At 40.7% G+C, this 13,812-nt stretch overlaps 2 protein-coding genes across 2 annotated transcripts; one reads left to right on the forward strand and one right to left on the reverse strand.

Moving 5' to 3' along the window:
* Positions 1-1,356: 1,356 nt before the first annotated feature.
* LOC120113225 (probable glycosyltransferase 7) lies at positions 1,357-3,332 on the reverse strand. The gene has a single exon (XM_039134018.1). It carries the CDS (start codon positions 2,960-2,962, stop codon positions 1,553-1,555), a length of 1,410 nt encoding a protein of 469 aa, XP_038989946.1. The 5' UTR covers positions 2,963-3,332; the 3' UTR covers positions 1,357-1,552.
* Positions 3,333-10,295: 6,963 nt separating this feature from the next.
* Positions 10,296-10,964, forward strand: LOC120113318 (germin-like protein 3-7). The gene has a single exon (XM_039134457.1). It carries the CDS (start codon positions 10,296-10,298, stop codon positions 10,962-10,964), a length of 669 nt encoding a protein of 222 aa, XP_038990385.1.
* Positions 10,965-13,812: the final 2,848 nt, after the last annotated feature.

Here is a 13,812-nt window from a genome sequence, read left to right on the forward strand (position 1 = left end):
TTAGATTCAGGCCGATGTACTCTAACAATGTTATAGAATTATAAATGCTAAGATTTTTTTCTTCCTATAGATTCAGGCCAGTTTACTCCAAAATTACTTTTAGATATTTATGAATATAGAATTTACAGCCAAATCATAAGATTTACAATCAAATCATCAAAACAAACTCCCGGTGGGATGGAAATCAGCATAGAGTGCTCGAAAACATAGAAAAATTTATTGTTTCATGTCCTTCAAATATTTGAGAGTTGAAGTGAATAACTTTTTCAATGAAAAATGACCGGTGAAGATAGGCAGCAGAAACCGAACAACTCAAATTTCTATTCATATGGAAAATTATTTAAAAATAAATAAATTTTTCTTCAAAAATTTCATTGATATCTTGAAATGGAGATATTCAAATATCGAGTGATATTAAAATACTTATCTCTAGAGTTTATTTGAAAATATTTACTTTTAAGAAAAATAAAAATACCGGCCATTTTTGAAATTTATATCTTTTAATATATTGGGTTTGAGATACATGGAGATAAAAACTTTGCTCAACATGGAAAGATTTCCTAAGCACTGGTCAAAGTGGGAAAAATTTCCTACTCCCCTGATCTCATTGCATTTGATGTTTATTTTATACTTTGTTATGTGGTCCATGGGCTTATAGTACTATAGTAGCAGTTCAATTATATTTTTGATCCTGAAATATATTAGCAGATCATCCTGATATCATGGCGCCAATCCATCCCATGAAATGCTTACCCCAACACTATAATAATAAATATTGGTTTAATATCATTTTAAAGTTCACAGATACCTTATTTACGATGTCCTCACTTCAACAAACAGAGGTTCCCGTTATTCCTCGGCACGTGTCCCAAGGAACAAAAGCCAAGCAACACTCCTCCCCGACACGCGTCCACTTTGACCCAAGCAAAGCTCCCGCCTCCTTTCACGAGGAAGGCGTTTCCTCCGCATAAGACGCAAATTTAATTTCTCGTTTTTTTAGACGCTGCAAAGAATTTGAAAATAATTCTCCTTCCTTCCTACAAATCTACGGTTGGTTTATCCACCGCACATATCTCAAATCTCTCCCAACTCCACAACTCAACAGAAGACCGCAGGCGTGGAAACGGAAATTATTCATCTGCCCAATCTCTACTTTCCGTTTTCCATCCCATCATGGTTTCCTAGTGCTCGAACCATCTTTCCTTCTTTTGGTTTAAAAAAAATATCTTTCTTGTGCTTTAAGATTCGTGCGATGCATCATCCAAGGGTTCGTGTCGTGAAAGGAGGATCATTCTTTCGCGCGAAAGATGCAATGCCTTTCTGAAAAGGCCCAAAGACGTACGCACTCGAAGCTCAAAAGCAGCCGACTATACTCCCACAAAAGTAGAAATAAAATCCAATAAATAAACGAAACGACAACATAATATCGGACGCAGATTTGTAAACAAACAGCTCTGCTTTTTTCCCCCCTTTACACTATTCTATCACGAAATTTATTATTCCATCAGGAAATTTCTGATCACCGCCACCACCACGACGATCATCGCGATCACTAGGCCGCCGGATAATCGAACGGCAGCGGCGTCACGCCGTAGCTTTCCAATTCGGTGTGCTTGAAACCGTAGACGCGCATCACCTGATCATCGGCGAAGTTGAGCGCCCGCAGCATCCCCTGGTAGCAATTCTCCCCGGAGTACTTCTTGTTGTGGTCGCCGCTGCAGGGCTGGCACCCGGTGAAGTGCGTCATGAACGGCCTCCGCCACCCCGCCGGCCCCGTCTCCGCCCCCTGGCGCTCCAATTCGCCGTCCCTCATCCTCCCGTACACCGCGGCGACCTTCTCGGCGTGCCGCCTCCTGAGCGGCGGCACGTTCCGTTCCAGCGCCAGGTACATCTCCGACATCTTCTCGAGCCGGCCGATGATCTCGAGCCAGTAGCCTTCGAAGTAGAAGGAGTCCTCGAGGAAGATCTTGTCGGCCCACAGGTCTCGCTCTCTGATGAGGATGTGGACGAGGGCGGACTGGTCGTCGGACTCGGCGAAGACCTTGCCCTTGAACTCGTTCTTGAGGCGTTGGCCCCACTGCACGTAGTCGGGGTCCTGGGGGCCGAAGCGGGCCCACCGGGCCATGAAGTCGAGAGACCACTGGCAGTTGCGGATGAGGAAGACGCCGGCGTTGAGGCCGACCCAGCTCTTCTCCTCGAAGACGAGATTGGGCCAGCCGTGGAGGACGAGGTTGTGGTTGCGGTAGCGGCGGAGAGGGAGCTGGAAGTCCATGTCCGTGAAGGCGGCGTCGGAGTCGACCCACCAGACCCAGTCGGCCTCCGGGTGGGCGATCATGGCGGCGCGGATAATGGGGATCTTCGCCCAGTAGGTGCGCATCTTGGGGTGCTGGAGGGCGTTGTTGTAGAGGAGTTCGATGCCGAAGCGGCGGCAATAGTCGACCTTGTTCTTGAGGAAGCGGAGGAGGAGGTGATCGCCGATGGGGTTGCGGCAGGGGTTGGGCTGGGAGCCGGAGATCATGAGGATGCGCTCGCGACCGCCGGGGGCGGGGGAAAGCCATGGGTGGAGGCGGAGCCAGCGGCGGCGCTTGTCGTCCCAATCGGTGATGTGGCGGTCGATGGTGTAGGAGAGGGAGGGATCGTCGTAGAACGTGGAGTTCGGGGGGTCGCGGAGGAGGTCGGGGTCGGTGTCGTTGAAAAGGTCGGGATGGATGGAGAGGTTGGCGAAGTGGAGGTAGGGGGAGAAGGAGGAGGAGGAGTAGTATCTTGGGGAGGGGGAGAAGGAGGTCATGGGGGTGGCGGGGGATAGGATGGAGGAGAGGATCCAGAAAAGGAGGAGGGCGGAGAACGCGCCGGCGATGAAGACGAGACTGTCGGCGAGGAGGGTTGGCCGGTGGGGCCGGCAGACGGGGGCTCTCACCATGGAGGCCTTGGGCGAGTTAGAGGATGAGTCTGGGCACATCATATCTCCTCAGAGAGAGACACACACACATACACACAGAGAGAGAGAGAGAGAGAGAGAGAGAGAGAGTTGGCGTGGGGAGAGGGATGGAAGAGTGAGGGAAAGAAATAGAGAGGGGAAAAGGAGAGGAGTGTTGGGATAGTGCCAAGATTAGCTGACACCTGGGGGATGTTTTGGTTGGAAAGGTGGAGTGTAGCCCTGGAGGAGAGAGAGAGAGAGAAGAGAGGATGGGAAAGGGGAGGAGGTGAGGTGGAGAAAGAAGGCGAGAGAAGGGAGAGGAGAAAGTGTTATAGGCGCTGCCTCGTCGGTGAGGACAACGGAGGCAGGAGAGGATGAAACAACGCAAAACCGAAGTCCTTGCCAAGTGCACCACCATTCTCACCCTTTCCTTTTGTCCAAGTTCCAGTTTAGTCTACAGTCTACTCTGGTACCCAAGAGAAAAAGGATACTGACAAAGTAAACAAAAGTGAAAGAAGATGCCGACAGAGTAAAAAAAGAAGAAAAAAAAAGCTTGGGAGAGTTTCTAGCGTTTCAGGAGCCAATATGTGTACGCATGAGGAAAGCAGGAGAGTTCGGAAGCTTGACGGACCACTTGGATGACTCCATGTAACACCACCCAATAATCACAAGCAAAGCATAATAATATAAATTACAAAATGTAATCTTGCAGTTATCTAATAAGCATTCCTCCAAGTCTAAATTTATCATGCTTCGAACTCAAAGTGTAACAGATGCCGCATATCTATATAACAAACTATACAAGCATGCAAGACTACAAATCATATTAAAGTAACAATAATTTTTAAAAATTTATTTAATCAAGAACTTATTCAAACCATTCTTATAATTGTTCCAAAGTAACATATATCAGCATATGCTAACTATTTATTTAATTCAAACAAAATATTCTAACTAGTCTAAATAGTTTTACTAGAACTCCAATAGCTGAAAAAATCTTCAAATTATCTAGTGTACGCACCCAAGTTCCGAGCAATTATGCATCTAGATATGAAAAATAGAAAAAGTATAATAATGAGCTACACTAACCCAATAAACAACATAACACCCCAAAGTGGGGTCTAAGCATTCCAAATAATAAGTTAAAGGGCAAATATTGACTGAAAAATAAATCAATTTTTGAATAATACATATATCTCTTTAAAATATACTATTATTTTTATAAACTAATACCAGAAATCCAACAACAATCGATGGCCATGTAACCTAATGGCATGGTTCAGAATGTACAAAGTATCAAACACTATTATTATTAACCACCAGTAGTACGGTGTTTAAATACCACTATTCTAATTACCTTTGGTGCAGTGTCAAAACGAATTTCTCAAATTATAAGTCGATAGAGCCAAGAATAATCTCTATTGGTGGGGTCATATTATAGCCGTGCTGAGAATATATACATATAAAACAAATTTTATAATTTACCTAGTCATATTTTCTAAATTTTATAAATATAATATAATTTAAAATAATTACTATCATAGTAATAACATGTCTGACCCGTTCAACCAAGTATAAAACGAATATCATAATAAAATTTAATAAACTAATTATTGTTTTACTAAAAATTTGAAAAACACACTTTGAAGCATTAGATTATTTATCGCTTCTCGCTTCAAAACTCTACTTTAGATAGGCGGGTCAGGTTTACCTATTTTAATATCATTAAAATACCATTAATTTTATCATCATCTTAGAGGTGAAGCAAAGTCAAAAATTAAAATACTATTGAAAAATGGCCTTATGCCCCTAAATTAGGTCGGTTAGGTGGCAGTGCCCGACTGCCCAAGTTGGTTCGAGCAAGAAGAAATCAAGTGGTCAGGTGAAGATCAATAGTGGCCAAATTTCAAAAGGTCTAGTTGAGGCTGAAGTAATGGGCCGGTCTATCGCTTGGGTACCGGGGTGGTTTAGGGTCTCCAAACTGGGTTAACTTGAATTTAAGCAACAAGAAAATCAAAAATTACACTAGCATCCCTTAGCTTATCTAGACAGAAAAAGAGAAAAAGGAGAGAGAATCTCAGCTCGGGTTCCGCGAGATGTCTGGGTTTGGTCCTTTAATGGCACAAGCCATCTTGGATCATTAATGTATCTGGTCTATCAATTAAGTAGAGAAAAAAAGAGAGGGTTTTTTTTTAATTAATTACAAATAGGAAAAAATAAGAAGAAAAATAGAAGAAATAAGAAGAAGAAGAAGAATGAAGAGGAGGAAGAGAGGCAAGAGGAGGGAGGAAGGACCTGGCGGTGGGTGCCAAGATCCGAAGACTAGTACAGTGGAGCAGGCGATAGAGGTGACGGCGACCAGGGTGGCGGTCGGCAAAGGTGGAAAGACAGCTAATGATGGGGCTCCGGTGACAACCCAAGGCATCAAAGAGGACAAGCCTCCATCTCCGGCGACAAGTGCCGACAGCGAAGGAGGCTGGAAAAAGAAGAACAATATGGGTTTTTGGATCGTAAAACAGGGGATTTTCAGAGCCCCTTCTTTCACGAATTTTTTCGGCGAAACCTCGGCCGGCGACGAGGCTGGTGAATGGGAAAACAAAAGAGAAGAAGATTAAGGGTCCTACCTCTAATTTTGACAAGGCTTGGCTGCATTTTTTAGCAAGCAGAAGGAGCTTAGGCCATCAACAATCAAAAGAGAAAAAGAAAAAAAGGCGACATCATATGCGAGGATCTTCTGATGAGGATGAACTAAAAAGGGTCGATAGCTTAAATAAAAGTGGAGGCTAGGCTTATCCTAGCCTTCGGTAAAGTCTGCGGTGGAGGACTCATCCTCCTCCGCTACTATGATCTACTAGGGTACTGCCTTATTTCAAATCTAGACAAGCCTTCATGCCTTTAATTGGTGCCAATCCGAGCTAACAGGCCGACCCATTGAGGCTGGGCCTCGATAGGGCTAATAAATAATTCTCATTAGTAGGGCCAGATTATAGTCGTGCTGAGAATACAAACATTCCTACGAGTCTAAACTATTGTTAAACAAGCATTCCCACGACTCTAACTTAATACCATATCTATCATACATCTTCATGCATGAATGATTAAAATGATTCAATGAGTGTGAGATTTGCATTGTTTTAAAACATTTGGGGTCCGAACCTGCCATCTTCTTTGTGCGGAAGACAGCCCAGTTGTGGATGCTCTTTAGGCATCATACCAAGAAGGCCAAATGGCGTTTCGTTGGCTAATCTCGCATGGAAATTTTTATGCATGTACATGAATGGTAGTGATGCCTATATACAAGTGGTTTACAGCTCGAATTTAGGTGGTGGCTATGTATGAATTTCGTGTAAGGAGTTGGCGTTGAGTGAAGATGATATCAGTACTTGAAATGTATCGAAGTGGACAACAAGATTTATTGACCCAGTGGGAAAGAAGTTTTTAATAAAAAGGAAAGAAAATACTATACTTTTATGTTTCTCAATCCAAAAGATCCTTGCAAACGAAGTAACTTCCTTATCCATGCAACCATTTTAATAGCTTATAAAAGATATCTATATATCTATCTCTATATATATATCATGATGCATGATAAACATATGTAGTCATGCAAGGATCTAGGGGGATGTTATCCAACGCCAAACATGGCATCTATCATACGTTTTGTTACTCTAAGAAACACCAATATAGTCTTCATGACCATCAAATAGTTCAACTAATGCCACACTTGAAATTCTTCCTTCAAGAAGTCTAAAAAAAAAAATCTTGTCTTTCATGCTCTTGCTCTCCATCTATTGTCTCCTTTATAAATCCCAGCCTCAGGAAATCGTGCCATACGAGGTTGCATTATTTATTCACACCGCGGAGAGAATGGGAGTGGGCTCCAGGTGATCGTTCAACGGTCCAGAACGTTGCCACGTGTGGATTTCGTGCTGGGAGTCGGCGTTGGGTGAGGACGATATCAACGGGTCAAAATTGTTGAAATGTAGGGACGTGGATCGGGCGAGATTTACGGGTCGTGTCCCTCTTTAGAATGTGAAAGCGACGGATTTGATATTCCGACGCGCGTCCAACGTGATATGTGTCGTCTCACGATCTCAGACTTAATCAACATTTTGACGTAAGTTAAGATAGTTATAACGGCCGTTATTTACCTCAGCAGATACTATTTATTTTGTACTTAAATAATTACTCTCGTATTAGCTATTATAATAACAATATTATTATTACGGAGTAATTTTTTATTTCTTGCCCATACAGGTTATTATTATTTAGTAAAGTTGAAATAACAAATTTTAATTTTGAAAAATACTTTTCCAAAAAGTACTATAAATAAAAACAATGATAATTACTTTTAGGGTTTTTTTTTGCATGCCATCCTAAATATCGAATTTTGCATTAATACTCTTTCAAAATTGATATTTGCATATATACCATCGTAAAACACTTGTTTTGCTATTCTACCATTTTTTTATCCTTGTTTTTGTATATTTACCCACGCCATCTAACATCGTTGAAAAATTAACATTTTCAAATTAAAATAACTAAAATATTCTTAATAGGTAGATGTGCAAAAAAATATATTTATAAAGCGATTGCAATGAAAGACAAAAAAGTAATTGCAAAATTTTATTTTATTTTTAATTAAAATTAATATGATTTTTATTCATGGTGTTAGAAAAACTGTTATATTAGGAGCATTTGTGCAAAAACAGAATTTTATGAGAGCATAGAAATAAATATAAATTTTAAGAAAATATTCATATAAATTTAAATTTTTAGAAGGTATTTATTAAAAAAAACTCTTACTTTTATTATAACAGCCCGTTATGATATTAAACATATAATTGCCGTTATCTTTCCCTGCTGTTGTGTATAATATAATGGAAGCCTGAGACAATTATAACAGCTATCATATAACATGAAACTGTTACAAGAAGGGTCATTATATCACTACAGTGGGTGCTATTTTAACTCTAATCCGTTGATGAGGCACAAGATACCTGCCTTCACGGGTACGCTGTGGGTGCATATCGGATGGGAATCATGTGAGTATAGCGTACGTCCTTTGAAATGTGGTGGAGCCTGGAGCCCACACAAGATTGACAGGATTTGCTGCGAGAAATCATGTACTTATTATTTCAAATTTTTTAGCATTCTGATTTCTTGTTTGGCTGCTTTAAATTTAATCTTAAAGATTACTAAAATATCTAATTTACAGAAAATTATCCAAAACATAAGTGTAACCAAAACTTTCTTCAGTTTGCATATTAGAATTTTTCTAAATGCATAAACTTTACAGGCTATGTTATTTTGCAACAGTATCTATTAGGAGTTTTAGTGGGGTTTCAGCACTGTTCTAGTTGCTTGTTTCCATTATCCCAAGATTCAGGGAAATGGTTGGTGGCATGTTAACTCTCTCTCACAAACAACCAATGAATGATGCGCCCTATGTTCCCGATTTTGACAAATATCTTTGGATGGAGGAACTTATGATACGTCGAACCTATAGCTCAAGCATGTAGCTTTCATCCCTAATTTGGAGTTATTGGTATTTGTTTTGCTGAGGTGCTTCAGTTCTCATATGATCGAATGAATTGCAGTGTTGGGAGCACCATCTTCCTACAAAAATGATAATCGATTAATTCTATTGAAGCTATCAATTTTGACCGATCTCTCTTACTAATGGAAGTCGAAGTTATGCCTATGCGCTTCCTATCATCCATGCAAGTGGCACGCCATCCCTCATGTGGATTAATAATGTTTGTTTGTAGAGGTATTTATCTTCGAACTGTTTTTTTAATTTTTATCATTGAAATATCTTATTTAATGGTTGATGCTATGTTTATCATCTTCCATAGAACAACAATATGGTAACACCCTGCAAGAATTCAATTTTGAAAAATATTCCTCATTAATGAAAGAAATCACGCTTACATATAGTCTACTCACTACAAAAAAATTATCTTTTCCAGCACTTTTTAAAGTCTGTACCAATGCTTATAAGCATTAGTAATTTTGGCGTCGATGCTTTTTAAAATGGCGCAAAAGCGTCGGCCTGCGTAAAGTAGAAATTGCTTTTGCCAATGCTTTTGAAAAGAGTCGGCAAATAATGGGAGCTTTGCCGACGCTTTAAAATATCGGTAATAGTTATTCTAACGACGCTTTAAAGCATCATTAGAGTTATTTTTAAAAAAAATATTTAAAAAGCTTAATTATTTTTTGGGGGGGCAAAAAAAAAAAGCCTAAATCAATGTTTTTTCACAAATGCCCAATATTTTTTTTACAAATTACAATTACGATTGGAGAGACTAGTTCTCTTAAATTCTGTTTCCATCTCCTTCGCTTTCGTGAAGAAGATTACTGATTATTGATTACTATTGTTATAAGAGATTACTAATTGATAGAATTGGAAAAAGGATTACGTAGCTTTCACACTTGCAAACCATGAAGATTATTCTTGATAGCCGCCATTTAACTTGATAATCACATAGCTAGATAAAGCATCGTCTAGCTTACGCTTTGTTAACCACATCTTTTTTTGTATAAAAGAAAGAAAAGAAGAAAAAAAAAGAGGGACTAGAGAAGCAAACCCCCATCCTAGATTTATGCTACAACTAAATAGATTCAACCAGAGAAGAAATAAAGAGAAAAAAAAAATAACAAAAAAAAAGGACTACAGCAAAACAAAAGGAAGAAACATATAAAGGACTACCGCAAAAGAAAGAAAGAGACATCTAATGCCAATTTTGCCTTCAGAAATGCATTTTATTTATCCTTGAACGGCTCAACCACCAGGCCTATCACTTTCCTAAATCTAAATGCCATTCATGAACAGATAGGACGGCTTGACACAGCATGGCAAACAGCTGGCCTGGTGCATGCATAGAAGAATCGAAGTATCCAAAGCTTAAATTTGAATCATTCTTCCAAGGATTGCGAACTGAAGTGAGACTAATAGCCCAAACCAGTTGCTTATAAATAGGACGGACCGGCCATCGACCCTCCACTGGTGCCTTAACCTCCTTTGTCCCATGCAATGGTGCATCATGCCAGATACCATCAGCTGGAATTACATTCCAAGGCCTATTCCTACGCCCTTCCCGAGCCACTTGGACCCATGACTTGACCCCATCTAACCAATTATAAAACCCTTTTGCAAAGAAATAGAATGTGAAACACACAAAGGCAGGGAACCAAGTCATCCAACAGAAACAGTCAGCGTGCAGGCAGGCCTACTTCTGAAAGGCCTGCACCAGCTTAATTTGGATCTTCTTACTGGAATCTAGCTTTCCACTCCTTTGTTTCTCCTATAAAAGGATGCAACATATGATCATATCCCTCAACACCCTGCAAGCACATACATTGAGATTTGAGAGCTATGGAAAGCCCATTGAACGTTTTATCTCCCTTCTTCCTCTACCTCTGCCTTCTGTTAGCACTGTTTCAAGCCCCCACCCCATGTATTTCCGACCCCAACCCTCTCCAGGACTTCTGCATCCGCACATCGCCGGCAGGCCAATCCGCCGCCACCTGCAAGGCTGCTTCCGCCGTCGTGTCCGACGATTTCTTCTTCGATGGCCTGACCAAGGAAGGCAACACTAACAATTCCTTTGGCGCAGGCTTAACACAAGCGACCCACGTCCAGTTCCCGGGCCTCAACACGCTTGGGATCGCTATGGCTCGCATCGACTTGGCCCCCGGTGGTCTGAACCCGCCGCACACCCATCCTCGTGGCTCCGAGCTGGTGATGGTCCTCAAGGGAGCGGTGCTCGTTGGGTTTGTGAGCGGTGACAACGTGCTGTACCAGAAGGTGGCGAGGCGAGGAGAGCTGTTCATCGTTCCCAAGGGGCTCGTCCACTTCCAAAAGAACACGGGGAAGGGCAAAGCTATCGTGATCGTTGTATTCGATAGCCAGTTCCCGGGGATTGTGCCCGCTCCGTTTGCACTCTTTGGGACAAAGCCGGCCATTGACAGCCAGCTGCTGGCCAAGGCATTCAAGGTGGATGGGGAGGTCGTCACCAGCTTACTCTCCAACTTCGGCAATTAATAGAACTGCTTCAAGACCATATACTTCAATTCCATCTCTAGTTTTTGCTTCTTCCCGTTGCATGTCTTTCGTTTATCCATCTGAAGTCTTAGCTGCGTTTTGTGACTATTTCTCATTCTCCTGTATTGTGACGATCTATTCATTCTTCTTCTTTTCCTGTTTTCATGACTTTTATTAATTTTCTTTCCTGAAATTAAGAATGATGATTTCTTCATTTGTTCCTTCAAGAAAATAGGAAGTGGGATGTAATTCCTGTTTTTGGTGTCAATAAAACTAGTAAAACTGTTCGTAAATAACTTGGTCTTATGCGCGTTATAAGAACTGACGTGACTTTCTATTATAATGGTGCTGTACGTATTCAAGCATCTTCTTTCGAATTAACTTAATAAAAAGTACCGTTTACTTCTCATGTTGGGACTTGCTTCCATACAATTTTTAGCAAGTAATTAATGTTGTTGAATACTAATATGCTTGCTAATTATTACGAAGGAGACTTTGAGTTTGTTGGTTGTCACCTCTGTCCCTATTGCATGTTCTGGTGAGTAGTTCCAAGTTTGAACAATCCTTGTAATCATAATTCATAGGTATTTCTCTGCTACAGCCCCATGGAGAAGAGAGATGATTCACTAGAGCCATAAAGAAATTAGAGAACGGAGAACATAATAAACTAGAACAAGAAACACAAGCTCTGAAACAAATCTTGTCTTTTGTTTCCTGTTTTTTCCATTGTCTCACATCTATACAAATCTTACGGTGAGACCCTTAACAGACTCAGCTCTCGATCTCCACCATAGTCTAGCTAGAAACATATTAGTAGAAACCTAAACCATATTTTTGTTGGAATATTAATAATATAATTTCTTATTTCCCAAACACATTGTAACGAGAAGAGAACCATCTTTCAAAGATATATATATAGAAGGCGTGCTGTAATTCCTCACTACAGCCACTACCTCTGGGTATCATAGAGTCCTGCTAGCCCTCCAGTGGTTTTACATACATGGCTTCTAGAGTGCAAGAATCGTATACCAAATGTTTTTAAATCAGTTTTTTGGCTTCTAGAGTGCTCGTTCCAAAATTGGATTCTACGTCCATGGATATAGATGCATATGCATGATGAAGCTTGTTGCGTAAAACACAGGATCCAAACGGTGAACAGAACAATGCATAGAATTGAGAGAGGAAGAGAAAGAAGAATAGAACACAGAAATTTTATGTAGTTCGGTAATGTGTCAACGTCCACACCAACGAAACGGCTGTAACTTTCACTATCTCCCAAATAACAAGGGTTACAAGATATTTATAGTTAAACCCTAGCCCCAGAGTCTCAATCCCTATCAGCATCTTTGGTAAAATAAAACACTACATAATTATCCCAAAGATAAACATATCTCGTTGCTTCGCTCTGCTCCGTTAGAATACCAGTGTACCACTCAAATAAGAATACTACTTAATATGAGCCATTTACTCTAACAATCTCCACCTTGGCGAAAATAACCCCTTAGGAGAAAACTTGTCTGCAGTAACATGTTTTGTCAACATGTGTGCTGCATTTTTAGAAGTGTGAACTTTCTCAAGTAATATGTCACCAGAAGAAACCAACTCTCTGATCTTGTGATACCTCACATCTATGTGCTTGGTTCTCGTATGATACACTGGTTCTTTGCCAAATAGATCGCACTTTGACTGTCACAATGCAACTGAACTCCACCTTGCTGAACACCCAGCTTCTTAATAATCTCGTCAGCCACAATGCTTCCTTGGCAGCCTCAGTTATTGCCATATACTCTGACTCAGTCGTAGATAGTGCAACTAGAGACTGAATCATGGACCTCCAACTGATAGGCCCTTCTGCAAAAGTGAATACATATAGTCGACCTCTTGTCATCCAAATTTTCTGCATAATCTGCATCAACATATCTCACGATTGAAGGATTATCCTGCTGTCTGACAAATATGATACCATAGTCTGTAGCACTCCTCAAGTATCTGAATATCCACTTGACTGCATTCCAATATTGTCTTCCTAGATTCGCCATAGACTTGCTCATTGCGCTAACTGCATACGCCAAAATCGACCTAGTACAAACTATAGCATACATCAGACATCCCACTGCACTAGCATATGGAACCTTTGACATGTCTTCAATTTCTTTCTCTATAATTCGGGCACTGGGAGGTAGACAATCTGAAGTGATTCGCTAAAGGTGTGCTCACTGGTTTCGCATTACCCATGCTAAACCTCTCCAACACCTTATGTATATAACTACCCTGAGATAACCACAATTTTTTGAAATCTCTGTTCCTGCGAATCTCCATCCCAAGAATCTTCTTGGCCGCATCTAAATCTTTCATGTCAAACTCTCTACTCAATAAAGTCTTCAACTTATTGACTTCATTCACTCTTTGCAGCAATCAACATATCATTCATATAGAATAAGAGAAAAATAAAAGAAAACCATCATCAAGGCTCCTCACATAAACACAACAGTCATACTTACATCTCTTGTAGCCAATTCGAATCATATAGGAGTCAAAATGCTTATACTACTGCCTCAGAGACTGCTTCAGCCCATAAGTGACTTCCTCAATTTACGGACTAAGTGCTCCTGTCCAGGTTCAGAAAATCATTCTGGCGATTGCAGGTAAATCTGCTCCTCCAACTCACTATGAAGAAAACTGTCTTCACATCCATCTGCTCTAACTCCATGTCGTAATGTGCTACCAATGCCAACACTACCCTGATGGAAGTGTGTTTGACCACTGGAGAGAAAATCTCATCATATCAATCCCAACTCTTTGTGAGTATCCCTTTGCTATCAGACGTGCCTTAAACTTTTTTTCTTCT

Source organism: Phoenix dactylifera, chromosome 15, assembly GCF_009389715.1.
Source record: "Phoenix dactylifera cultivar Barhee BC4 chromosome 15, palm_55x_up_171113_PBpolish2nd_filt_p, whole genome shotgun sequence".
NCBI lineage: Eukaryota > Viridiplantae > Streptophyta > Magnoliopsida > Arecales > Arecaceae > Phoenix > Phoenix dactylifera.